Source organism: Cololabis saira, chromosome 5 (assembly GCF_033807715.1).
Source record: "Cololabis saira isolate AMF1-May2022 chromosome 5, fColSai1.1, whole genome shotgun sequence".
NCBI lineage: Eukaryota > Metazoa > Chordata > Actinopteri > Beloniformes > Belonidae > Cololabis > Cololabis saira.
Window position 1 is genome coordinate 4461520 of NC_084591.1, and position 25336 is coordinate 4486855.

General features: G+C 40.3%; 1 protein-coding gene across 2 annotated transcripts in view; it reads right to left on the bottom strand.

The window, feature by feature from the left end:
* hmg20a (high mobility group 20A) overlaps positions 1-15820 on the bottom strand; it is a 30973-nt gene extending 15153 nt beyond the window's left edge. Inside the window, exons 1-5 of one of the 2 annotated variants that reach the window (XM_061720836.1) lie at positions 15741-15820; positions 9606-9676; positions 6311-6520; positions 4746-4878; positions 2181-2218 (exon numbers count right to left, since the gene is read on the bottom strand). In XM_061720836.1, the coding sequence (XP_061576820.1) occupies positions 2181-2218; positions 4746-4878; positions 6311-6520; positions 9606-9671 (447 nt within the window). In that variant the 5' untranslated portion in view covers positions 9672-9676; positions 15741-15820. Of the gene's footprint in view, positions 1-2180; positions 2219-4745; positions 4879-6310; positions 6521-9605; positions 9764-15740 lie in introns of both variants that reach the window. The other variant, XM_061720837.1, reaches the window with a different exon arrangement.
* Between the last annotated feature and the right edge of the window lie 9516 nt (positions 15821-25336).

Sequence of the window (25336 nt, forward strand, 5' to 3'; positions counted from 1 at the left end):
AAGTTATTTTTCTGGCGACGACTCTTGTTTTAAGTGTAATGAGACTAAAAATGACTAAAAATGAGACATTTTAACTAGAAATAAGACAAATATTCCTGGTAAGATTTTGAGTTTTTGCAGTGAGCGAGACTGCATTTGAAAGAGTTCCAATTTTCTTGACCACACAGATCAGCTACATAGACTTCTGTGATGAGTATTTGCTGGACGTGTTGATTGATACTCTAGTTAAGTTCTGTGACTCGTAACCTTGCCATACCTTAGCTTCCACTGAATTGACGCCACTGGTCTGACGTAAGCGACGTAGAAGAGGAAGCTGCATCTTCTACCTCCGGAGTTAGCAGAGTTGTTTAAAAGTGACACAGAGGATGAAGGTTTCATTGGATTTTAGTTATTTGGAGTGACACAGATAGTTTGGTAAACTTCTTAACATGTTGTTTATAGTTGTCATAAATAACTCTTAATATGTTAGGTTAACATACCAGGCACGTTCTCAGTTGTGTCATGTAACGTAAGCAAACCGTACAATTATTCAGCCTGTTGTTGCCTCTATTCTATTTTTATTTTAAATGGCCTTTCAAGATGACATGTCTGTTCTTGGTGTTGGATTTTATTCACTAAATTTCCCCCAAAAATGCAACTTATATGTTTTTTCCTTCTTTAGTATACATTTTATGGCTGGTGCGACTTGTACTCCGGAGCGACTTAGACTACGTTCCCACTGCAGTTCCCAAGTGACCCAAATCCGATTTTTTGCTCATATGTGACTCAGATCTGATTTGTTTATGACAGTGTGAACAGCACAAGTCACGTGGAATCTGATCTTTTCAAATCAGATTCAGGTCGCTTCCATATGTGGTTCTAAATCGGATACAGGTCTGATGTTTTGCAATGCGACCTCAGTGTGAACAGCCAGGTCGGAATTAATGCCACTTTGACGTCACTTCAGAGCGACCGTTGTCATAATACTGCGCTGGCGGGGGCGGGAGTCACTCGGGAGCGATTGGAAAAGGTCAAGACAAACATGGAGGGTGGCGGTAGCGTCTTTGTTATTGTTCCTCTGCGCATGCGGGTCATTTCAGGCCGCGATGCGTTCACACTCCAGTCTGATATAGGACACATTTTAAAAGATAATGTGAACAGCCACTAGGGGTGGGCAAAAATATCGATATGGCAATATATCGCGATACTTTTACAGCTGATTCAATATCGATATTCAAAATTTGAATATCGATTTTTTTTTTATCCCCGATTTTTTCCCATTATATCACCCAGTGCTCCAACCTAAGTGACAGTCCTGGGCATTCTCACTCTCTACCAACCCTGGGAGGGCCCTGCACTGAGCTCAGGTTTTATTTCACGTTTTATTTCATTTTATAATTTATTTTTTATATAACACAATTGCCAGTCCTTAAAAAATGAAAAATAATGGACAGAGGTTTATTTATTTATGGATTTATATATATACTGACTGATCACTTGGTTTTAGATAGGACATTTTATTTACTTTTTTTATGAACAGTGGCAAAGTTGAATAAAATATTTTTTTTTCATTGAAGTACCATCTTTCTTGTGTTTATTATCATTTGCCACATAATTAAAGCAACCTCATACTAAATTTAATGTTAATTTCATATGAAGTAAATAATATGAAAAACATATACAAATATGTTGTAACTTTAGCTTGTATAGTTATAATAAAACATTGTTTTGACTCAGTTTGTCCCATGAATTGTCACTATAATCTGATGAACGTGCAACTCGGATTTTAAGATCCATAAAGCTTTTTACAGTTTTCAGCAAACTTTATATATCGCAATATTTCGCAAAATTTGGATATCGCAATATCGTATCGTGACTCAGGTATCGTGATGTGTATTGTATCGTGAGGTAATTGGCAATACCCACCCCTAACAGCCACACAAAAAAATCGGATATGGGAAAAAATCGGAATTGAGCATTAAGGCCTGCAGTGTGAACGTAGTCTTATAGTCCGGAGAGAAACCACTTCCTAATTGATCAGACGGCCTAATGATGGCAATAGCTCAGTTATTTCATGTCTGATGACCAATAGCTGAGCGTGTTTTTGCCTCTGGTGATGAGATCTTGTCGTGTTGGTTGCCCAACAGGCTCGTAAAGGACTTAAAAAGTCCTCGTGTGACCTGCAGGACGGAGCTACTGACCTCATGGAGAGCCTCGTTGGCAACCTGGTGTCCGACATCTGGGAAGGAAGGAAAGAATAAACTCAAGTAAGCAGATGGATCAAACTCTCCTTTACTGCACCGTGGACTAAGAAAGTAAAGATAAAACTATCTGGGAGAAAACACAAACAAAGTGCACTTCATATCGGTGATAGCACCCGGTTTAGTGGAGCAGATTCTTGTGACCTGAACAGGGTAAAGATTAGGGCTGGGTATCCATTCAAATGTCAAGAATCGATTCGATTCCGATTCTTAATATTCAGAATTGATTATCATGATTCGATCCGATATTGATTTACTTAGTGTTATTTAAAATGTTTTTTGAGCTGTTGCCTGAATTATATGACTGTAAAATAACTAGTGAAATAATAATTTCACAATAATTATTGTGAAATAACTAAGAAATAAATAACTCAAACAGGCCTTTCAATATCCATTTAAAGTGTAAAAAAGAAAGAAATTGCAACAGTTCATGCAGTAAACAAATCATTTTAGCTTATCTAATTTATTCTGTCACCCCACACACATATTGCCATGAAGCACCTGGCATTTTCCAGAAGTGTCATGACAAACTGTGCGTCCGACTACTGGGATTAAAGTTCACCTGGTGAAAATGATGAAGAAAAAAATAAAAATATCGATCTTTAGACATAAGAAACGATTTTTAGGAATTAATATGATAATCGATTTAGAATCGGAAAATCGATTTTTTCAACACAGGCCTAGTAAAGATGATATTTTTCTGATATAAAATCAGAGGATTACAAGCAGTTAGAAATAAGAGCAGATAATATGAACCTTATGTCATGTGATTATAGTCTAAAGTCCAAATGTGATAGCGTTTATTTCTGGACCTTTGATTTATTCTAATGAATCACATTTGATTGATGCTAAAGCTACAAAAAGAAGAAAGATGGAGCAAGAATATCTATCTAGAAACCTCCTACTTTTATTTGAGGACAATAACGACTCACAAAGTTGCACATTTGACGCAGAGTCGTGCACTTCATGAACCACACACCAGAAAGGCTGTGTGCTGAACTAAAATGTTATTCTTTTGGCCCTAAAGCCGAGGACACACCAACCCGACGTCGCCCGCTGTCGGCCGACTGCTGTGTCGCCTCGCGTCGCCTGTGTCGGGCTGGGTCGGGCTCAAAATGAAGCACTAGACACACCGCAAAGACGACACCCAACGACTAGTAGTACGTCCTGCGCAGTCTGCGTTTCAATTTTCTGCAATATTTTCGGAGAAGAGCCGTCCCGGGGAGAAACCTGCAGCTCTGTGGAGAATTACCACTGGCTGAAATAAATAATTTAGGAAGATAAATGTTGGTTTAATAGATGAAATCTAACAGTTGTAGCTACGCCTGTTGCTCCGAAAATTTAGGGATTTCTGCCTTCCTGCCGGCTCCGGAGCGGATTTATGGTTCCGCGTTAAATCGACGCAGAGCCTACGGTGTAGGGTACGGCATACGGCGCGCATCACCGCGTAACCTACGCCGTAGGCTCTGCGTTGGTGTAACGCGGGACCATAAATCAGCCTTTATTCCGACGAGGTTGCAACAACGGGGAAAATGAGTGATTATGTACATTCACTGAGTGAATATTATGAAAGTAAAATATATATTTCTCGATAGAAAATGTAATCAAAACTCATTTTTATGCAGAAACTAACTCAAAATACTGATTTTATTCACTAAAAAATAAGAAGTAATAAGTAATAAGTCCGCCATGTTTTTTTTCTGGATTCAGTCCGCAGATCTGAACAGCCAATCACAGAGTGAGCTGTGTGACCGACGGCCGACGCCGATTCGACATGTCGAATTGGCTGAAAAGCTGCCGACGGGCGGCCGACCTGTGGCGACGTGAGGGACACACCGGGGAAACTAGGCCGACAGACGCACCGACGCTCATCGACGGCCCGACAGCCGACAGTCGCCTTGGTGTGTCAGGGCCTTAAAGGAGCATGAGGCTCCTTTTAAGAAATGAGACTCTCTAGCGCCACCCTTCACCACGACGGCCGTTGGGGGTACTGCAGCCAACAGTGAAGCCGGCACGGGAGAACGGGGAGAACGTGCATGCAGCTTCATGTGACGTCACATCCACAGCCCAGCGCGGGAAATTCCGGCCCGGAATTGCAGCACATTTCGCAGCACACAGCCTGTTCAAGGCAACGGAGAGATACACTAGAGGGCTCATTCTTTTTGGTTTGGAACGCTTCATCTGACATTATTACTAGAAAACTTAAAACGTATCCAAATTTTTTTCATAAATCCTGCCTCAATCCTGCCTCATGCTCCTTTAACAGAGCTCTTAAACGTTCATTTCTGCTTATCTGACTTCAGCTCACAGACTCCAGTTCAAGTGACTCGCCCCATCTGCTCAGAATCTGTCCACCAAACAATGACTGGTTCACGTAAACATCAGTCACAGGAAGGTGCTCAATCACCCGCCGCCTTTCTGACAGGAAGCCCTAGAAGTGAACGCGGGCTGTCGTGGTGAGACGTCGACTCTGGAGTGATTGACGCTGCGTTTCTTGCCCCTCACCTGCCCGGTGCCTCTTGCCTTTCTGCTTCTCCTGGACTTTCCTGGTGAAGTGCTTGTAGGCCTCCGTCTTCTGGTACTTCTCCAACTCCCGCATGTAGCGCTCCTTATCTTTCTCCGCCTCGTCCAAGTATCTCTGCAGAGACGAGAAGGAGAGGAGGGTGAGAAGCAGCTGGGATGGCAGATGAAAGAGGGGGGAGACTAAAACTGTCAAATGAGAGCAGGAAACTGTTGCTTAGCGGGACTGGCTACTTCCAAAAGACAAAAATCTGTCATGTCCAATAATAAAAATGCTGCATTGCCTCAATTCATCTTACAGAAATTGAATTTTTTAGAAGTTTATAAAGCCGACTGAGCTTTACACGATATGAAACAAGCAGGAAAAAAAAATCTGAAGGAAAGATCTTAAAAAAAAAGAAAAAAAAAAAAAAGAAGAAGCTGGATCTAAAAACAAAACGTGTCCTGACTTTTCAGTCTTCTCTGGAAAAACAGTTTGGAAACAGCCTCAGCCCATAACTTGATTACTCTGATAAGAGGCGCTAAATGAAAGACACTTCTCTGGATTTCAATCTATCGTTTCCGATCATAAATAAACTACTTTCCACGAGGTCCTCCAAAAGAAAACACACATTTTGGAACAGGATTTGCTGAGAAGCTCGTGAGGTTATCCTTATTCAGATTTAAACTGTACGAAACAACAAAGTGGGCCGAATCAGCGGGATCGGGTCCCTGGACCTAAAGAGAAAACACGATCTGAGTTTTCAATCTCCTCTGGAGAGACAGGTTGGAAAAAAACGTCCCACACAATAACCTTGAGCAGCACGAGTACTTTGATAAGATAGAGATATTTTGCAATCAGACACTCCTGCGGGAGTTTTATAGAAAAGAAAAGCAAACAAAGAGGCCGCTATTGCATAAAGCACTTCAAGTACACGGAACTGAACGTCATGCCACAGACTGTAATGAATTAAATTAGCATGTCGTGATATTTGCAGTGGTGAGGCGTGAGCTTATGGCCTGAACAAGAAGCCTTTTCTGCTATCCTTGCATTACAGTTTGGGGAGATAACTGGGACGGAATGAACGATATCATCAAATTATAAGAGAAGATGTAAAAACACAGACGGATACTAAACATGGTCATGCATAAGGGAGTGTTTTTCCAGCTGACACTGTGGACTCAGCAGGCGTTTATTCCTCTGCTGTTCTTTTGCACAGTGATAAATGAGATTAAAGTCTCTGTTGGCCTCAGATCTCACTGTGGACGGTTCTTAAGTGTTTTCAGTCCTGTTATGCACGACTGCTGCAACCGCTGAGAGCCAATCTCAAACCGTCTGCTTCTGCTCACCGTTCCTGCCTTTCGTCTCTGATCTGTTCATCTCCTTCTTATTCCACTGCTTTCTCAAAAACCTGCTTTATCCATTGAGGTGGGTATCAGATACTGGGTTAAAGTATCTTGCAGGTAACGGGAAAAAAAATGCTTTGAGAGACGAGGAATATTTGGAGACATTTCTCTTAACAGTCCCACACCTCGGTGTGTCGCCCCCGTCCGACCCTTTCGTCACTGACCTGCTTCTCCTCCGGGGGGAGTTTGCTCCACTCGTTGCCCAGCATCCTTGTGATCTCTGGGAAGGGCACGTCGGGACGCTCGGCTCGTAGCTGCTCCCGTCTGTCGTTCATGAAGCGGACGTAGCCCGTTAAGGGAGCTTTGGGCGCGTTACTGTCCTTCATTGGCTTCTTTCGCTTCCTCCCTTTGGTCCAGCTGCCACGTCGAGGTTTCTGAAAAGAAACAAGGGGGAAACCATTCAAGACCGCTGCCAATCTCCTCCGGGTAGGGATGTCCCGGCAAGTTGACCCAGAGGTCAGACTGTGAAATGCTCAGATTCTAAGCCTTAAAGTTCATGAATGTACAGTTTTTAAAAAGACTGGAAAACTTGTTTGGAAAAGTTGTCAGGAGGAACGCCTTCTCTCACGGCTAAACTTTCCAAAGCTGCATCTTTGGAAATACTTCTGAAACCAAGTCCTTTGTAGAAACGAGACCAAGCTGAAGATACCTGGCCACGATACGAGTCCCCAACAGGATCTACAAACCTTGAATTGACTGATTCAACCATGAATTCCTCTGCATACCAACGACACCTTGGAGACTTAACTGGTAAGTCGAGAGCTTTGCCTTTCGGCTCAGCTCTTCCTTCACGCACGCAACGTCCGCATCATTGTGGGCATCGCACTGATCCGCCTGCCAGTCTCCCACTTCCTTCTCCCCCTCACTTCTGGACAAGATCCCCAGATACTTGAACTTCTCCACTCGGGGCAGGATCGGATCCCCCAACCTGGACAGGGCACCTCACCCTCTTATGGCTGAGGATCGTGGTCAGAGATTCGGAAGGTGCGGATTCTCGTCCCAGCTGCAAACCGTTCCAGGGAGAGTAGCATTTCTTGGTCTGATGAAGCCGACAGAACCACATCATCTGCAAAAAGCAGAGACCTGGTCTGTGGTCACCAAGTACCCACCCCTTTTTGGAGTCCTTGGAGGAGAGTACCCCTGCTGGAGACTCCCTCATCTAGCTCAAGGACTTCAATGGCCACATGGGCAATGATAGCACGACCTAGAAGTGTGTGATTGGGAGGAACAGCCCCACCAATCTGAACCCGAGTGGTGTTTTGTTATTGGACTTTTGTGCTTGTCACCGATTGTCCGTTACAAACACCAGGTTCAAGCATGAGGGTGTCCACCTGTGCACTTGGCACCGGGACACCCTCGGTAGTGGATTGATAATCAACCTTGTTGTATCATCTGACTTGCGGCCGCTTGTCTTGAACACCCGGGTGAAGCGAGGATTGGAGCCGTCAACTGATCACCACTTGGTGGCGAGTTGGGGAGGATGCTGGTCAAACCTTAGAGGCCCAAACATAGGCCGCGTTCAGACGGCCAGCCAATATCCAATTTTTAGCCCATCCAGATTGAAACTGGATGACTCTTTTGAAGTCTGAACAGTCCTGAAACCGCATGAGATCCGATTTTTGCAAACCAGATGGAAACCACCTGCGGGAGGTAGTTTCATATCGCATTTGGGTAGATGTGTCTCAGTCTGAACAGCTCCAAACACTCAGATCGGTTTTGACTATCCGTGACGTCACTCTATGCGACGCCAGACCAGACCCATGTGCCAAACCACCCGCCCATTTCCAGTTGTGGAGCTACGTTACAGGTATGGAGCAGTCGGAAGATGCCGAAAACAGCAGTTTTTGGACAGAGGAAGAAACGAAATGCCTCAATCAATCTGTGGGGAGATGGGTCCATGACGTCACACAATACACGCGCTGGGTGACGCCTCCGCTCCGACGTCGTTGCTACGGCAACCCGTCAGATCAGTCAATGATGTGGCCCAGTCTGAACAGAGCCAGATCCGATTTGGACACTTGCTAAAAACAGTGTGGACAGTCAGCCCTGAAAATCGGATATGAGAAGGAATCAGATATGAATAAGATTTGCCTGCAGTCTGAACGCGGCCTTAGTGTGAGGGTCTGTTCAAATGTCTGGCAGAGTACCCTGTCAGAGAGAGGGTTCAATTCCCATCCCAGCATCGCTTCAGTCACGTCCTGAGGGACATGGGGACATTGGGTCCGAGTGGACCAAATTCTGCACAGTCATTGTTGAGGCAGCTGACCAAAGCTGTGGCCATAAGGTGGTAGGTGCCTGTTGTGGTGATAATCCCCCCACCGGTGGACATCTGTGGTGAGGGACTCCGTCCAGCTGAAGGAGGAGTCCTATTGGGCCTCTCTCTGGCTGGTGGGACTCCGGAGGAAGCTGATCGGTACCGGCCGGACAAGCTTTGGCAGTTGCTGAGGCAAAAACTCAGTGTCAGAGGAGTTTGGAGAAGCTATTGGGAACGACTTTCAACTAGGGCTGGGCGATATATCGAGATTTTAATATATATCGATATATTTTCAAACGCAATATGGTACGAGACAATATCGTTTATATCGATTTAAAAAAAAAATATATATATATATTTTTTATGATTTTGATATAGCTTATTTTGTGACAAATTGACTTGAATGTTTTATTTGAGATTTGCACAAATGTTTTGTTATTTGCACAACTGTCAACCTCAGTGGAAAAGTCTGCCTGTTACTGTCTACATTGTATTAATTGCACAGTGTATTTTAATTTAATTGTTATGCAGGAAAGGGATATTTGTTTTATTTTATTCAAGAAGCATTTTTATTCTATATATGCAGGCAGTTTATTTTTATTTCATTTGTTTTATACATTTTGATATTGTGCAGACCTCTGTTAATAAAGGAACCTGTGTGACATTTGGCACGAGGCTTTGTATTAAAACTGACTGTTTTTTTAAGGGTTTGCCTCAGAAAAAAATGAAGCTAACAGAGATGCTAACAGAGATGCTATGCTATAATGCTTTGGGGGAAACTCCAATTATGGCACAGAAAAAATATCGATATATATCGAGTATCGCCATTCAGCTAGAAAATATCGAGATATGACTTTTGGTCCATATCGCCCAGCCCTACTTTCAACAATGAAGTGAGACACTTAAATCATACACAAAATAATTACTACAAATGGGGCTGTTAAACGAGTCCCTGGAAACTATTGAATGAAGTGGTCTACATAGTTTTTCACACTGATTCTGCTTTTACTTTTTCTCAATGAACGATGACATGGCGTTACACATCGACCGTTTTATTTTTCATCCGAGATTGTATTTATCTTATTTAAGACTTGTTAATGGCCAGATGATTGTTATTAATTCAGAGACTATCTACAACCTTTCAATTGCAAGAGGGGGCTTTTCTTTTTTTCTTTCCCATGACTGAATGTGTGTTAACCTCTTACCTCATCTCCATTTCTCTGGCTGTTGTTGTCAGCATTGGCTGCCGGAGTGCTCGTCTGCTCATCCATCACTTCTGCGGATGTGAAAAATGTTCTTAGAAACCAAAAGGGGGCCCCACCAGAAAAGGTGTGGGAACCGCTCGGCTACAGTAAGCGTCGCCCTGTTTAAGGCAGCAAAATGAGACATACGCTGGTGAAAAAACATTTCAGGACTTGGTTAGTCAGAGGTAGGGATGGGCGGTATGGACTAGAAAATGTGTCACGATAATTTCTGGTATTTATCCCGATAACGATAAAAATGACGATTAAAAAAAATACCAATTCAACTCCACCTTTTTAACTATAAATCTATCACCACATTCAGTCTTTGGAGCCAAATCACTGCTCTAAAACTAAATGCTACTAAACTACACCAATTAAATTGAATTAATAAAAACCAATTCAATGAGTTACACCTGTACTGCAAAACTGGAATGACTCCTCGCTCTTAGATCCGCCTTCTGCCATGTTCGTACATAAAAACCTCATAAACGGGAATTTCTTTCTTTCTTTCTTTCTTTCTTTCTTTCTTTCTTTCTTTCTTTCTTTCTTTCTTTCAGGCTCATTTCTTTGTTTCTTTCTTTGTTTCTTTCTTGCTCATATCTTTCTTTCTTTCTTTCTTTCTGGCTCATTTCTTTCTTTCTTTCTTTCTGGCTCATTTCTTTCTTTCTTTCTTTCTTTCTTTCTTTCTGGCTCATATCTTTCTTTCTTTCTTTCTTTCTGGCTCATTTCTTTCTTTCTTTCTTTCTTTCTTTCTGGCTCATTTCTTTCTTTCTTTCTTTCTTTCTTTCTTTCTGGCTCATATCTTTCTTTCTTTCTTTCTTTCTTTCTTTCTGGCTCATATCTTTCTTTCTTTCTTTCTTTCTTTCTTTCTTTCTGGCTCATATCTTTCTTTCTTTCTTTCTTTCTTTCTGGCTCATATCTTTCTTTCTTTCTTTCTTTCTTTCTTTCTCTCTTTCTTTCTGGCTCATATCTTTCTTTCTTTCTTTCTTTCTTTCTTCTTTCTTTCTTTCTTTCTTTCTTTTTGGCTCATTTCTTTCTTTCTTTCTTTCTTTCTGGCTCATTTCTTTCTTTCTTTCTTTCTTTCTTTCTGGCTCATTTCTTTCTTTCTTTCTGGCTCATATCTTTCTTTCTTTCTTTCTTTCTGGCTCATATCTTTCTTTCTTTCTTTCTTTCTTTCTGGCTCATATCTTTCTTTCTTTCTTTCTTTCTTTCTTTCTTTCTTTCTTTCTTTCTTTCTGGCTCATATCTTTCTTTCTTTCTTTCTTTCTTTTTGGCTCATATCTTTCTTTCTTTCTTTCTTTCAGGCTCATATCTTTCTTTCTTTCTTTCTTTCTTTCTGGCTCATTTCTTTTTCTTTCTTTCTTTCTTTCTTTCTTTCTTTCTGGCTCATATCTTTCTTTCTTTCTTTCTTTCTGGCTCATTTCTTTCTTTCTTTCTTTCTTTCTTTCTTTCTGGCTCATATCTTTCTTTCTTTCTTTCTTTCTTTCTGGCTCATTTCTTTCTTTCTGGCTCATTTCTTTCTTTCTTTCTTTCTTTCTTTCTTTCTTTCTTTCTTTCTTTCTTTCTGGCTCATATCTTTCTTTCTTTCTACCATAAATCATCTTTACACAAAAACATCATCAACTGGAATTTATCGTTTTTACCGTGAGATACAAATTCTTACCGTGGGGAATTTTTTATCGTGAACGGTAAAATATCACCCATTCCTAGTCAGAGGCATGGAGGTTTATGTCACTTGTAACTTCAGGAAATAGCCTGCTCCCTTTGAAAAGGTTCTCTTTTCATTCACACTCTGCCACGTCTTGGCTCAATACTTGTCTTTATAGCCGGTCACATTTTCTACTGTTTTACTGCTATCAATCATTTCTGAGGAAGTGATCAGACACAAACAAACTATCACGTAACTTCCACTTTCCAGATGCTATTATAGCCCATGTTCATGGAGTCTAAAGCCCAGCAGAAATAAGTGTTCTTGATTTGAACTTCTGATCTCACTGAGCTCTAAAGAGGCATTGTTCTTACAGTATTTACGTAAAGTAAAGAAAAAAAAGCAGCACAGTATTTCTGACTTTCATAACCACTTAAAAAAAAAAAAAAAAAAAAAAAGATAATGGGCCACTTCAGTCCAAAAAACACCAAACTGAAAGTGCACAAAATTAAACTGTTGGATGACTCAGAGTAGTTGAAAGCTCTAAAATATGAGCAATGCCATGTGTTTTAACCTTTAACCTCTTCCTGGGTAAAAAGCACATGTATCCTGGATAAAGTTTCCGCCTCTTAAATCGTATCAGAACCTCTAACAATTCAACACACGGCAGTGTTTTACATTCTGTAGTTTATCCTCTGTAAAGAGAGAGTAAGTTAAGTGAAACCAAACTCCTTGTTCGTCTATGCCAACCCGGCCAATAAAGTCATTTCTGATTTAGTCATGCCCTCTTTACTGATCTCACCAAACAAAATGGATCCCCATCTGCCATTTGACTAAAACCCAGACCACATACTCCTATTTTAACATCTTGAAGGCTGGATTGTAAGACACCAATGCTTAAATATTAGCATAAAGCTAAAAAAAGATGTTAATACATAAAAGAAACAAATTCCCAGAGCCAGACATCCTTTGCTCTCCAGATATTTCAGAAACTGACTGTGCTGCGGCGCCCTCTGCTGGGGCTTAACCTGGATGAAATATTCCAATGTTACACTGTGGATAATAAAGAAATAAATCAAAGCTCTGATGTTAAACAATAACTCTTTTACGCAATCAAAGAGCATATGATTCATCATACTCATTCAACCTGTTTTATTATCAACAACATCACTACAGGAACCCAAATGTACCTTAACAAAGGATCTTTCTTTCACTTAAAAACATACAAGAATAGCTAAATGGTATAAAGTAAACATTATAGACTCTTGTCGATAAGTTATACATGTTCAATGCTTGATTTTAGTTCTAAAAAAGGGTGTGAAATATGTGACATAACTACTATTCACTTTTTACAAACAATATTCTTTTACTATAACTAAACAAAGCTAAATTGAAAAACCAATCATTAGATTAAAAAAAAGGAATATTGTAATGTTTTTAAGAATAAAATGTGAGATAAATAAGACTTTACTATTACATGAATTCCCATGAAATATAAGTAGGAACAAAACCCTATTTTACCACATGTTTATGTTCAAATCTAAAAACTGAAGACCTTGTTTTATACAATCTGACGCCTGAATCACAAGTCTGCTTTTATTCCAGTGTTTGAAACACCTAAATGTAAAAAAAAGATGATAGTAAAGACAAAAAAAGTTCCCCAAATTAAATTTGATAAAATAAAAACAAGGTTTTAATCATCTCCATCTTCTCATCTGAAACTACAGCTAATTAGTATAACGAAAAAAATCTAAATTGGAAATCCAATCATTAGATTAAAAAAAAAACAGGAATATTGTAATGTTTTTAAGAATAAAATGTGAGATAAATAAGACTTTACAATTACATGAATTCCCATGAAATATAAGTAGGAACAAAACCCTATTTTACCACAATGTTTATGGTCAAATCTAAAAACTGAAGACCTTGTTTATACAATTTGACGCCTGAATCACAAGTCTGCTTTTATTCCAGTGTTTGAAACACCTAATTGTAAAAAAAAAGATGATAGTAAAGACAAAAAAAGTTCCCTAAATCAAATTTGATAAAATAAGAACAAGGTTTTAATGAAACTACAGCTAATGGAGGCAAGAGTTGAAGTTAGTGTGATGAAAAAACTACAACTATCTGACTATCTCGGATAAGACATGTGTTCAATGCTTGATTTTAGTTCTTAAAAAGGGTAAGAAATATGTGACATAACGTTTGACCAAAACACTGAATGTTTCCAGTATTTAAAGTATGAGTTCCCAGTGTTAAAGTGTCAGGATAATATTTAGCAACTGATAAATACCACAAAGATACTTCCACTATTCACTTATTACAAAATATATTCTTTAAGTATAACAACAAAAAAAGCTAAATAAAAAAAAAATAAGTAGATTAAAAAAAGTTTTTAAGAATACAATGTGAGATAAATAAGAATATTATATAAATTCCCATGATATATACCGGTAAGTAGGAACAAAACCCTATTTTACCACAATGTTTATGGTCAAATCTAAAAACTGAAGACAATGTTTATACAATCTGACGCCTGAATCACAAGTCTGATTTTATTCCAGTGTTTGAAACACCTAAATGTAAAAAAAGATGATAGTAAAGACAAAAAAAAAGAGCTCCCAGTGTTAAAGTGTCAGGATAATATTTTGCAACTGATAGATACCACAAAGATATTTCCACTATTCACTTATTACAAAATATATTATTTTAGTGTAACCAAAAAAAGCTCAATTGAAAAACCAATCATTAGATTAAAAAAAGAAATATCATAATGTTTTGAGAAATAAAATGTAATATAAATAAGACTTTACTATTACATGAATTCCCATTAAATATAAGTAGGAACAAAACCCTATTTTACCACATGTTTATGGTCAAATCTAAAAACTGGTTTGATTAGATGTAAAAAAAGACGATAATAAAGAAAAAAAGTTCCCAACATCAAGTTAGATAAAATAAAAACAAGGTTTTAATTAGGAATGGGTGATATTTTACCGTTCACGATAAACCGTCAAAAAAATTCCCCACGGTAAGAATTTGTATCTCGAGGTAAAAACGATAAATTCCCGTTGATGACGGAAGGAAGGAAGAAATGAGCCAGAATGAAACAAAGAAAGAAAGAAATGAGCCTGAAAGAAAGAAAGAAAGAAAGAAAGAAAGAAAGAAAGAAAGAAAGAAAGAAAGAAAGAAAGAAAGAAAGAAAGAAAGAAAGAAAGAAAGAAAGAAAGAAAGAAAGAAAGAAAGAAAGAAAGAAAGAAAGAAAGAAAGAAAGAAAGAAAGAAAAATTCTTCTTGATACGTTTTTGTGTAACAAACATGGCGGAACGGGGATCTTTTATCAATTCAACCTAATTGGTGTAGTTTAGTAGTATTTAGTATTCTTTTAGAGCAGTGATTTGGGGGCTCCAAAGACTGAATGTGGTGATAGATATAGTTAAAAAGATGGAGTTGAATTGGTATTTTTTTATCGTCATTTTTATCGTTATCGGGATAAATGCCAGAAATTATCGTGATACATTTTTTAGTCCATACCGACCATACCTAACTTCCACTATTCACTGATTACAAAATATATTCTTTTAGTGTTACCAAAAAAAGCTCAATTGAAAAACCAATCATTAGATTAAAAAAAAAGAAATATTATAATGTTTTGAGAAATAAAATGTAATATAAATAAGACTTTACTATTACATGAATACCCATGAATTAAATATAAGTAGGAACAAAACCCTATTTTACCACATGTTTATGGTCAAATCTAAAACGGATTTGATTAGATATAAAAAAAGATAATAAAGAAAAAAAAGTTCCCAACATCAAGTTAGATAAAAAAAAACAAGGTTTTAATCATTTCCTCGTCTGAAACTACAGCTAATAAGACATTTATATCCAAATCTCCATGTCAGGTTTATTTAAACCGTAAATGTGGCAGAAAAACGACAGTTCCTGGTTATTATGGCATGATAAGGGCTGATTTATAGTTCAGCGTTACAGCAACGCAGAACCTACGGCGTAGGCTACGCGGCGACGCGCAACGTACAGTGCGCGTCGCCGCGTACCGTACGCCGTAAGCTACGCCGTCGATTTAACGCGGAACCATAAATCAGCCTCAACTCCTGCTAAGGTGGCTATCCCTTAGCATCCACTTCAACAGCCGACAGATTAAAACTACTCTCCCCTTCAAGACTGTCGCCGGTGAGCTTTCGCCTGTTCTGATGGGGGCTTTAATAACCCGTACTAATTAAACACAGAAACTGTTAACAGATGAAGAAATGCTGCAGTAATAACACATGAACCCGCGGAGCTAACTGCTAACTGGGCTCCCAGCAGGAAATACAGCTCATTTAGTGGCTTTTTAGCCACTAAAACCTCCTTTTTTTACAATAAAATATCCAAAATGACAGGTTTGGAGTATATTGGGGTTAAAATCACCCAGATGAAACTAACCTGACGCCAGGTAATCCGTTGTTAAATTATTCTGCTAATCAAAACAATGCGGCTTCTGCTACATAGAACTGTGATGAATAGAAACGACAACTGTGGCTTTTTCTGTCTGTATGACCAATAAAATATGTTTTCCTTTATACATACCAGAGGTGGGTAGAGTAGCCAAAAATTGTACTCAAGTAAAAGTACTGTTACTTCAGAATAATATGACTCAAGTAGAAGTAAAAAGTAGTCATCCAAATAATTACTTGAGTAAAAGTAAAAAAGTACTTGGTGAAAAAACTACTCAAGTACTGAGTAACTGTTGAGTAACGTCTGATTTATTTTTTTAACACAACCATCAAACAGACAAAAGTACAAAATAATCATCTTCAGGCAAATTAAATCAATAAAATAAATTAAGATTAATAAAAAATTTAAAAAAAGCTTAAATTAAAATAATCTTAAAGCAAATTCAAGTACTTTAATAAATAATAGAATAAATAAAATAATGCCAGAATAAAAAAAATAAATGAAGCACAAGTAGCACAAAATTTCCAGCCTTTGTACTTTTCTTTTTTAACCAGGCAGAACTAGAACAAACATGAACTCATAGAAACTCTGTGTGTGTTTGAGTCTGTGTAAATGTGACAAAACATGCAAAAACAAACATTTTTCCCAAAGAATCACTCAGTGATGTCATGAGATTGACGCGTACGTGGATAAAAGGGATAAAAGAAAAGTAACAGCTCAACGTAGCCTAATGTAGCGGAGTAAGAGGAACAGTTTCTTCTTCACAAATCTACTCAAGTAAAAGTAAAACGTATAGTGATTCAAAACTACTCCTAAAAGTACAACATTTCCCCAAATATATATATATACATATATATATATATATATATATATATATATATATATATATATATATATATATATATATATATATATATATATATATATATATATATATATATATATATATATATATATATATATATATATATATATATATATATATATATATATATATACATATATATATATATATATATATATATATATATATATATATATATATACATATATATATATATATATATAAACAAATAATCAAATCACAGCAAAACATTTAAAGATATGGTGTACACACGTCATAAGTACTACACTACTAGACTGTTTAAATATAATAGTAGTCGGTAGGGATGGGCGGTTGGGACTAAAAAATGTATCACAATAATTTCTGGCATTTATCCTGATAACGATAAAAATGATGATAAAAAAAATACAAAAGAAAAATACCAATTCAACTCTTCTTTCTTTCTTTCTTTCTTTCTTTCTTTCTTTCTTTCTTTCTTTCTTTCTTTCTTTCTTTCTTTCTTTCTTTCTTTCTTTCTTTCTTTCTTTCTTTTTCTTTCTTTCTTTCTTTCTTTCTTTCTTTCTTTCTTTCTTTCTTTCTTTCCAATAATAATAAATATAATAACAATAACCAGAATCATATGCTGTAACATACCTTTCTTCCTTTCTTCTTTTTAAACATGTGTTTATTAGTTTTTTTGTTTGCAATTTACAGCAAATCAAACAGGACATTCTTACAGGCAAGACAACAGAGCAAACTTTTTCTTATTAGATTAGATTAGATTAGATTAGATTGTCCTTTATTCCTCCCCAATGGGGAAATTGTCTTTGTGCAGCAGCAGTACACTCAACACACACATGCAGGGAAAGGGTAAAAAAAGTAAAAAATATATAATTACAAAATATAAACAGTATATATTCATTGGAATGAAAATAAAAGTAGTGCAGTACGAGAAAGAAAGAAAAACGTTTATGAGGTGGACAGATATTACACATGTTGTTGTTATTCTCCCTCCCTTCCCCTTTTCCCTTCACTAAATAAGTAAAACATTAAAACTAAAAATATGATGAAGATAAGATAAGAAAAGATGAAAATAAAGCAAAAAGGAAGAAAAAAACAATAATAAATTAAATAAATAAATACATGAATAAGAGTAGACAGATATTGCAAACAGTTATATGAAGAGTTTCAAGGGGGTTTCTCAGTTATTTACATTATATAATTAAATCACACATCCTTCTCCCTCAGAGTCTCCTGCCGAAGCAAATTACCAACATTAACATTATGTCTCAAAAACCAATAAACCTGATTCTGATTCTGATAATGTGTTAGATGAAAACTTTCAATATGTCATGGTTCTACGTGATAGTTTTCAATGATAAAGTAGGAAAGGCTCAAACTATTTATGACATTGTGGAAAACGGATCTATGCATTTTAGTTCTATGTTTCCCCTTTAAATCTGCCTTTTCTTCGTTTACTTATTAAATCGACACGCAAGCGCCTTTTGACTCCGTTGCCCCCTACCGTTCACTTAATGAACTGCATTTCTGTAATAGACGTAAACTATGTTCCCGAGAGTCTATTAAATATTTAAAATAAATAAACAAATACTTGGGTGCACTTCAGTACTTGTAATGGATAAGATTTAGATTTGTTTCTTCTTATTTTGACTTTACTATGGTAATATGCAGTACTCGAGTTGTAAAATAAAATCAGGGGGGATGGTGGATTTTATCATATGGGGACAGATAATTTGTGCTGATTACAAATAATATAATATATTACAAATAATAGCAGTGACCAAAACACCTGCAGAAATACTGCAGGAATGACATAGCAGCAGTTAAATGCAGCCTTCTGTAAGCTTTAAATATCCACTGGACTTACATCAAATACATCAAAACACAACAATAAAAAACACTTTTCTGAACTTATCAATATGACTCTGTCCTTCACAGGATAAGTAACATGGATCACTGCAAAAACTCAAAATAAGAATATTTGTCCTATTTCTAGTTAAAATATCTAATTTTAGTTAAAAAAAATCTTATTACACTTAAAACAAGACTCATCACTGGAAAAAAGAAACAATTTTCACCTGTTTCAAGTAGATTTTCACTTGAAATAAGTAGAAAAATCTGCCAGTGGAACAAGATTTTGTTGCTTGTAATAAGAAGATAAATCTTGTCCCACTGGCAGATTTTCCTACTTATTTCAAGTGAAAATTTACTTGAAACAGGTGAAAATTGTCAAATAAGTTATTTTTCTGGTGTTATTTTTCTCATGGTGACTCTAAATGTTGAAATAGCAGTAAAACCACATTCATTGATGAAATGACATAAGGGATGGAAAGGAGGGATGGAGGTTTTACAGGGGGGATGATTTGGACCGTTTTTATTTCAGGGGGGGATGTAATCCCCCCTCATCCCCCCTCATCCCCCCTCAACTCCAGCACTGGTAATATGACTGAAATGGTTACGATGTTGGCAAACCATGTAGGCTACTGATGATATTCCAAAATCAAACATTCAGCAAAACATTTTTTGAGACTTTGATTGTGTTCTCATTGGAGTTATCAACAGTTAATTCAAGTGAGTTATTATCAGCCTTAGGCAAGGCAAGTTTACTTGTATAGCACAATTCAATTCAACACAAGGTAATTCAAAGTGTTTAAAAACATTAAAAGCAGCAAGACACAATTAAACAGTAAATAACAAATAAGATGAAATAAAATGATAAGAAAAGAGGTAAAATAATAAAAGCCTTAGTACAAACAGGCTGGATACATCATGTCTTGGAGTTCAGAAGGTAAAGTCAGAGACGTTTTGCTTTCTTTTGGGGGGAAATCAGATCATTTTCTGGGTAGATGAGTTATCTTAAGCTTTAAATCCTCCACCTGCCTGGTTCAGATCTGCTGGTATCATTTGCTTGAAAGCGTTTGAAACATCTCCCACCTGAACTGGCAGTGTTTAGTATTGTACCTGTGGGCGCTGGTAGATGTTGTTGTGACAGTTTCAACATGAAACTGAGCGGCGTCACCAGCAGTTTCCCGGCATCAGCCCTTAATCACACCCCCCACCGCTGCACGGCAATCACAGGGAAAACTGACACTTCTGCCTCCTTTGGCAGTCAAATTCTCTTTGTGAAACTGTTGAACATCAGTGCAGAAATAACGAGAGTCTGCAGGGCCCGTGCCGAAACCTGACGTTTCTGCTGCAAATGCAACTGAGCCTGACTTTCTTTATTTTTTTCCTCCCCAAATATGCAGCCTGGCCACAAATAACCAGTACTGGAGTTGAGGGGTGATGAGGGGGGATGGCACCCCCCCCCCCTGAAATAAAAACGGTTAAAATCATCCGCCCCTGAAATAAAAATGGTCAAAATCATCCCCCTCTGAAATAAAAACGGTCAAAATCATCCCCCTCTGAAATAAAAACGGTAAAAATCATCCCCCCCTGAAATAAAAACGGTCAAAATCATCCCCCTGTAAAACTGTCATCCCTCCTTTCCATCCCTTATGTCATTTCATCAATGAATGTGGTTTTACTGCTATTTCAACATTTAGAGTCATCACCAGAAAAATAACTTATTTGACAATTTTCACCTGTTTCAAGTAAATTTTCACTTGAAATAAGTAGAAAAATCTTCTCATTACAAGCAAAAAAATCTTGTTCCACCGGCAGATTTTTCTACTATTTCAAGTGAAAATCTACTTGAAACAGGTGAAAATTGTTGTTTTTTCCAGTGATGAGTCTTGTTTTAAGTGTAATGAGATTTTTTTTACTAAAATGAGACATTTTAACTAGAAATTAGACAAATATTCTTGTTAAGATTTTGGGTTTTTGCAGTGATCCATTTTACTTATCCTGTGAAGGACAGAGTCATATTACGACGGAGTATTAGGGCCAAACTAAGACAAAAAAATTACGAGAATAAAGTCATAATATTACGAGAATAAAGTCGTAAAATGACGAGAATAAAGTCATAATATTACGAGAATAAAGTCGTAATATTTTGAGAATAAAGTTGTGATATTTTGAGAATAAAATCTTAATATTACGAGTCATAAAGTCGTAATATTAAATATATTATATAACTTCACAAGATACTGCTCAATATTCCTAATTTTAACACAGGGAGAAGATGCTCTTCCTGTTAGAGTTCTCATAAATTACCACTTTATTTTCATAATATTACGACTTTATTCTCATAAATTACGACTTTATTCCCATAATATTACGACTTTATTCTCGATAATATTACGACTTTATTGTCGTAATGTTACGACTTTATTCTGGTAAATTTACGACTTTATTGTCATGACTTTATTCTCGTCATTTCCAATTTTTTTTGTCTTAGTTTGGCCCTAATACTCTGTCGTATCATATTGATAAGTTCAGAAAAATGTATTTGATGTAAGCCCAGTGGATATTTAAAGCTTACAGAAGGCTGCATTTAACTGCTGCTATTGTCAGGGTTTGACACTTCCCCCCAGTGTTTGTAACTTTCAGTTCTGTCTTGCCCCGCCTGTGTCCCATCTGCCCTGATTGTGTCCACACCTGTGTCTCGTCTTGTCTCGTTATCCCCTCAGTATATCTTGTCTTGTCATTCCTTGGTTCCCTGTCGGTCCGTACTGGTTCTTCCCTCCATGTGCTCCTCGTCGTTTTTCCCTGTTCCTGGTTTTTATTTATCCTGCTCTGCAGCGCCTTGTGTTTTGCCTTTTTTTGGATTAAACCCTTTTGTTTTTGAGAACTCCTGCCTCTGGCCTCCCTCTCTCTCCCTGCACTTGGGTCCTTTAAAATACCAAACCACAACAGAACGGACCGACCAACATGGACCCAGCGGGAGAGTATATTACTCTTTTTGAGTTCTTCCGCCGAGAGGCAGAGAAAAATGGGGACCCCTTTCTGGGAACCTGCCAGGCTCGAGGCGGGCCCGGGGGTTCTCAGCCCCAGGGGAAGCGACGGCGTCAGCGCCGGCCCCAGCCTGTTCCGGTGGGGGCCCTGGACGCACCTCTTCCTGTTCCCGAGGTGGTCCTGGACGCATTCCAGCCTGTTCCCCCCTTCTGGGGAACACGCCTGGCTCGAGGCGGGCCCGGGGGGTCTCAGCCCCAGGGGAAGCGACGGTGCCAGCGCCAGCCCCAGCCTGTTCCTGCTCCAGCGGTGGTCCTGGACGCATCACTCCCTGTTCCTGCTCCGGTGGTGGTCCTGGACGCATCGCCCCCTGTTCCTGCTCCAGCGGTGGTCCTGGATGCATCGCCCCCTGTTCCTGCTCCAGCGGTGGTCCTGGATGCATCGCCCCCTGTTCCTGCTCCAGCGGTGGTCCTGGACGCATCGCCCCCTGTTCCTGCTCTAGCGGTGGTCCTGGACGCATCGCTCCCTGTTCCTGCTCTAGCGGTGGTCCTGGACGCATCGCTCCCTGTTCCTGCTCTAGCGGTGGTCCTGGACGCATCGCTCCCTGTTCCTGCTCTAGCGGTGGTCCTGGACGCATCGACCCCTGTTCCTGCTCCAGCTCCGAGGACCCGTGCCCCCCCTCAGCCAGCTCCGAGGACCCGTGCCCCCCCTCAGCCAGCTCCGAGGACCCGTGCCCCCCCTCAGCCAGCTCCTAGGACCCGTGCCCCCCCTCAGCCAGCTCCTAGGACCCGTGCCCCCCCTCAGCCAGCTCCTAGGACCCGTGCCCCCCCTCAGCCAGCTCCGAGGACCCGTGTTCCCCCCCAGCCCGCCCTGGATGTGGACTGTGGGGACATCTGGGATCTGTCCCTTGAGGGGGGGCCAGCGCCCCGGACCCGGGTACCCCCGCAGCCGGCACCTCGGACCCGGGTACCCCCGCAGCCGGCACCTCGGACCCGGGTACCCCCGCAGCCGGCACCTCGGACCCGGGTACCCCCGCAGCCAGCGCCACGGACCCGGGTCCCCACTCGGGCAGCTCCGGGGATCCTCTGCCCCCCGATGCCGGCTCCCCGCATCCTGTCTGCTCCTGTTCCGGTTCCCCGCATCCTGTCTGCTCCTGTTCCGGTTCCCCGCATCCTGTCTGCTCCTGTTCCGGTTCCCCGCATCCTGTCTGCTCCTGTTCCGGTTCCCCGCATCCTGTCTGCTCCTGTTCCGGTTCCCCGCATCCTGTCTGCTCCTGTTCCGGTTCCCCGCATCCTGTCTGCTCCTGTTCCGGTTCCCCGCATCCTGTCTGCTCCTGTTCCGGTTCCCCGCATCCTGTCTGCTCCTGTTCCGGTTCCCCGCCTCCTGTCTGCTCCTGTTCCGGTTCCCCGCCTCCTGTCAGCCCCTGTTCCGGTTCCCCGCCTCCTGTCAGCCCCGACTCCGGATCCTGAGGCGGTCCCGCAGCCCTCTGTGCCTGAGGCGGTCCCGCAGCCCTCTGTTCCTGAGGCGGTCCCGCAGCCCTCTGTTCCTGAGGCGGTCCCGCAGCCCTCTGTTCCTGAGGCGGTCCCGCAGCCCTCTGTTCCTGAGGCGGTCCCGCAGCCCTCTGTTCCTGAGGCGGTCCCGCAGCCCTCTGTTCCTGAGGCGGTCCCGCAGCCCTCTGTTCCTGAGGCGGTCCCGCAGCCCTCTGTTCCTGAGGCGGTCCCGCAGCCCTCGGTTCCTGAGGCGGTCCCAGAGCCCCGTCAGGTTCCCGAGCCCCGTCAGGTTCCCGAGCCCCGTCAGGTTCCCGAGCCCTGTCAAGTCCCCGAGCCACGCCAAGAATCCCCGTCACGCCCCCCGCCAAGACCCAGGCCTAGGCCTCGGGGACGCCCCCCCGAGCGGTCTCGCTGGTCTGCCCGGTCCCGAGGTCGGCCCCCGGAACTTTGGCCGCGTGTGGCCTGGGCCCTCCTCCAGGCCCCCTCCGCCCACCCTGGGTTAGGACTCTGGGGACATCTGGGATCTGTCCCTTGAGGGGGGGGTACTGTCAGGGTTTGACACTTCCCCCCAGTGTTTGTAACTTTCAGTTCTGTCTTGCCCCGCCTGTGTCCCATCTGCCCTGATTGTGTCCACACCTGTGTCTCGTCTTGTCTCGTTATCCCCTCAGTATATCTTGTCTTGTCATTCCTTGGTTCCCTGTCGGTCCGTACTGGTTCTTCCCTCCATGTGCTCCTCGTCGTTTTTCCCTGTTCCTGGTTTTTATTTATCCTGCTCTGCAGCGCCTTGTGTTTTGCCTTTTTTTGGATTAAACCCTTTTGTTTTTGAGAACTCCTGCCTCTGGCCTCCCTCTCTCTCCCTGCACTTGGGTCCTTTAAAATACCAAACCACAACAGCTATGTCATTCCTGCAGTATTTCTGCAGGTGTTTTGGTCAGTACTATTATTTGTAATATATTATATTATTTGTAATCAGCACAAATTATCTGTCCCCGTATGATAAAATCCACCATCGCCCCTGATTTATTTTTTACAACTCCAGTACTGCATATAACATGGTCCTGAGGCCTATATATACTATTTTGCATTGAGGCTGCATGCCGGAAAGCTATATATTTTCCTGTGGGGATGTAGAACAATGAAAAAAAACAGGTACACAAATTGGATATGATAATTTTTTGTTTTGGAAGAGGCATCTGCCAGTAATATGGTAATCCCTACAAGCAGACATTTCATATTCCAACTCTGCAACAGTCATGAATTAATAAGAAGCAGCACTGCTGCGTGGAATCATGTTTGTCACTAATTGGCTGACTTGGAACACAGAAGTGATGAAGACCAACTGTTAAGCTCCCAGCAGCGGTACGTCTGGCTCAGTTTTTATCTTCCTTTCACTCCGTCTTCTTGGAAATAAGCGTCAGTGTTGGCTGCACTGTGGGCAGTGACACGGCAAACAATCCACTGGAAACTGAGAGCCAGGTTCAATCAGCTCTCAGACTCGTCGGTTTTCCGGCGGGGCCTGCAGGGCACGTCATCCGAGCTGCATCGCTATTCACCTGCCGTGTCACGGCGGATCATCGGATCCCTGCTTGAGAGGTTTTGGGCAGCCGAAAGGTTTCTGAGGCCCATCTGCGAGACGATGGCAGAACCTCGTCTGTCCCCACATGCATGTTCAGTCTGCATGAATCAGAGCTGTTACCGTCAGGACTAGGGCTGGGGATCGATTCAAATGTCAAGAATCGATTCGATTCCGATTCTTAAGATTCAGAATCGATTTTCACGATCCGATTCGATCCGATATTGATTTGGGTTACTGTTAATAAAACTGTTTTTTGAGCTGTTGCATGGATTATATGACTGTAGTTCTGCAAAATATTAATACTAGTATTATATTGAGATTAAACAGCAAGTATTGCAGCTAATGATGCTGTAAGGACCTATCAGCTCCCAGAATGCTGATAGAACTGAAACAGAAACATCGTGGGTCAGAATTACCAAACAGATCCAGGGAGGAAACAGAGACGGATGAAATCGGTTTTATTTTTTCCCCATTTATGAAAATTTGGTTTTTAACATTTATGCAAATGTAACAAAGAGAGTATATAAAGCAAAGAAATATAGACAATGTATGCAATTATAACTGAAAACTTTAATGTTTTCATACCTTTAAACATATTTAAAGGCAAAAACATGGCACCAGTTATTCCCGTGTCCAACAAAACATTCCTTTTTTTGGCATAAACAAAAAAATAACCAAAAGTTGTGTAATGTAATGATGAAAAAAAAATATATATATATTTTTTTTTAAATTGATCTTTAGACATATGAATCGATTTTTAGGAATTAATATGAGAATTGATTTAAAATCGGAGAATCGATTTTTTCAACACAGGCCTAGGGGTGTCAAATGTGTGGCCCGT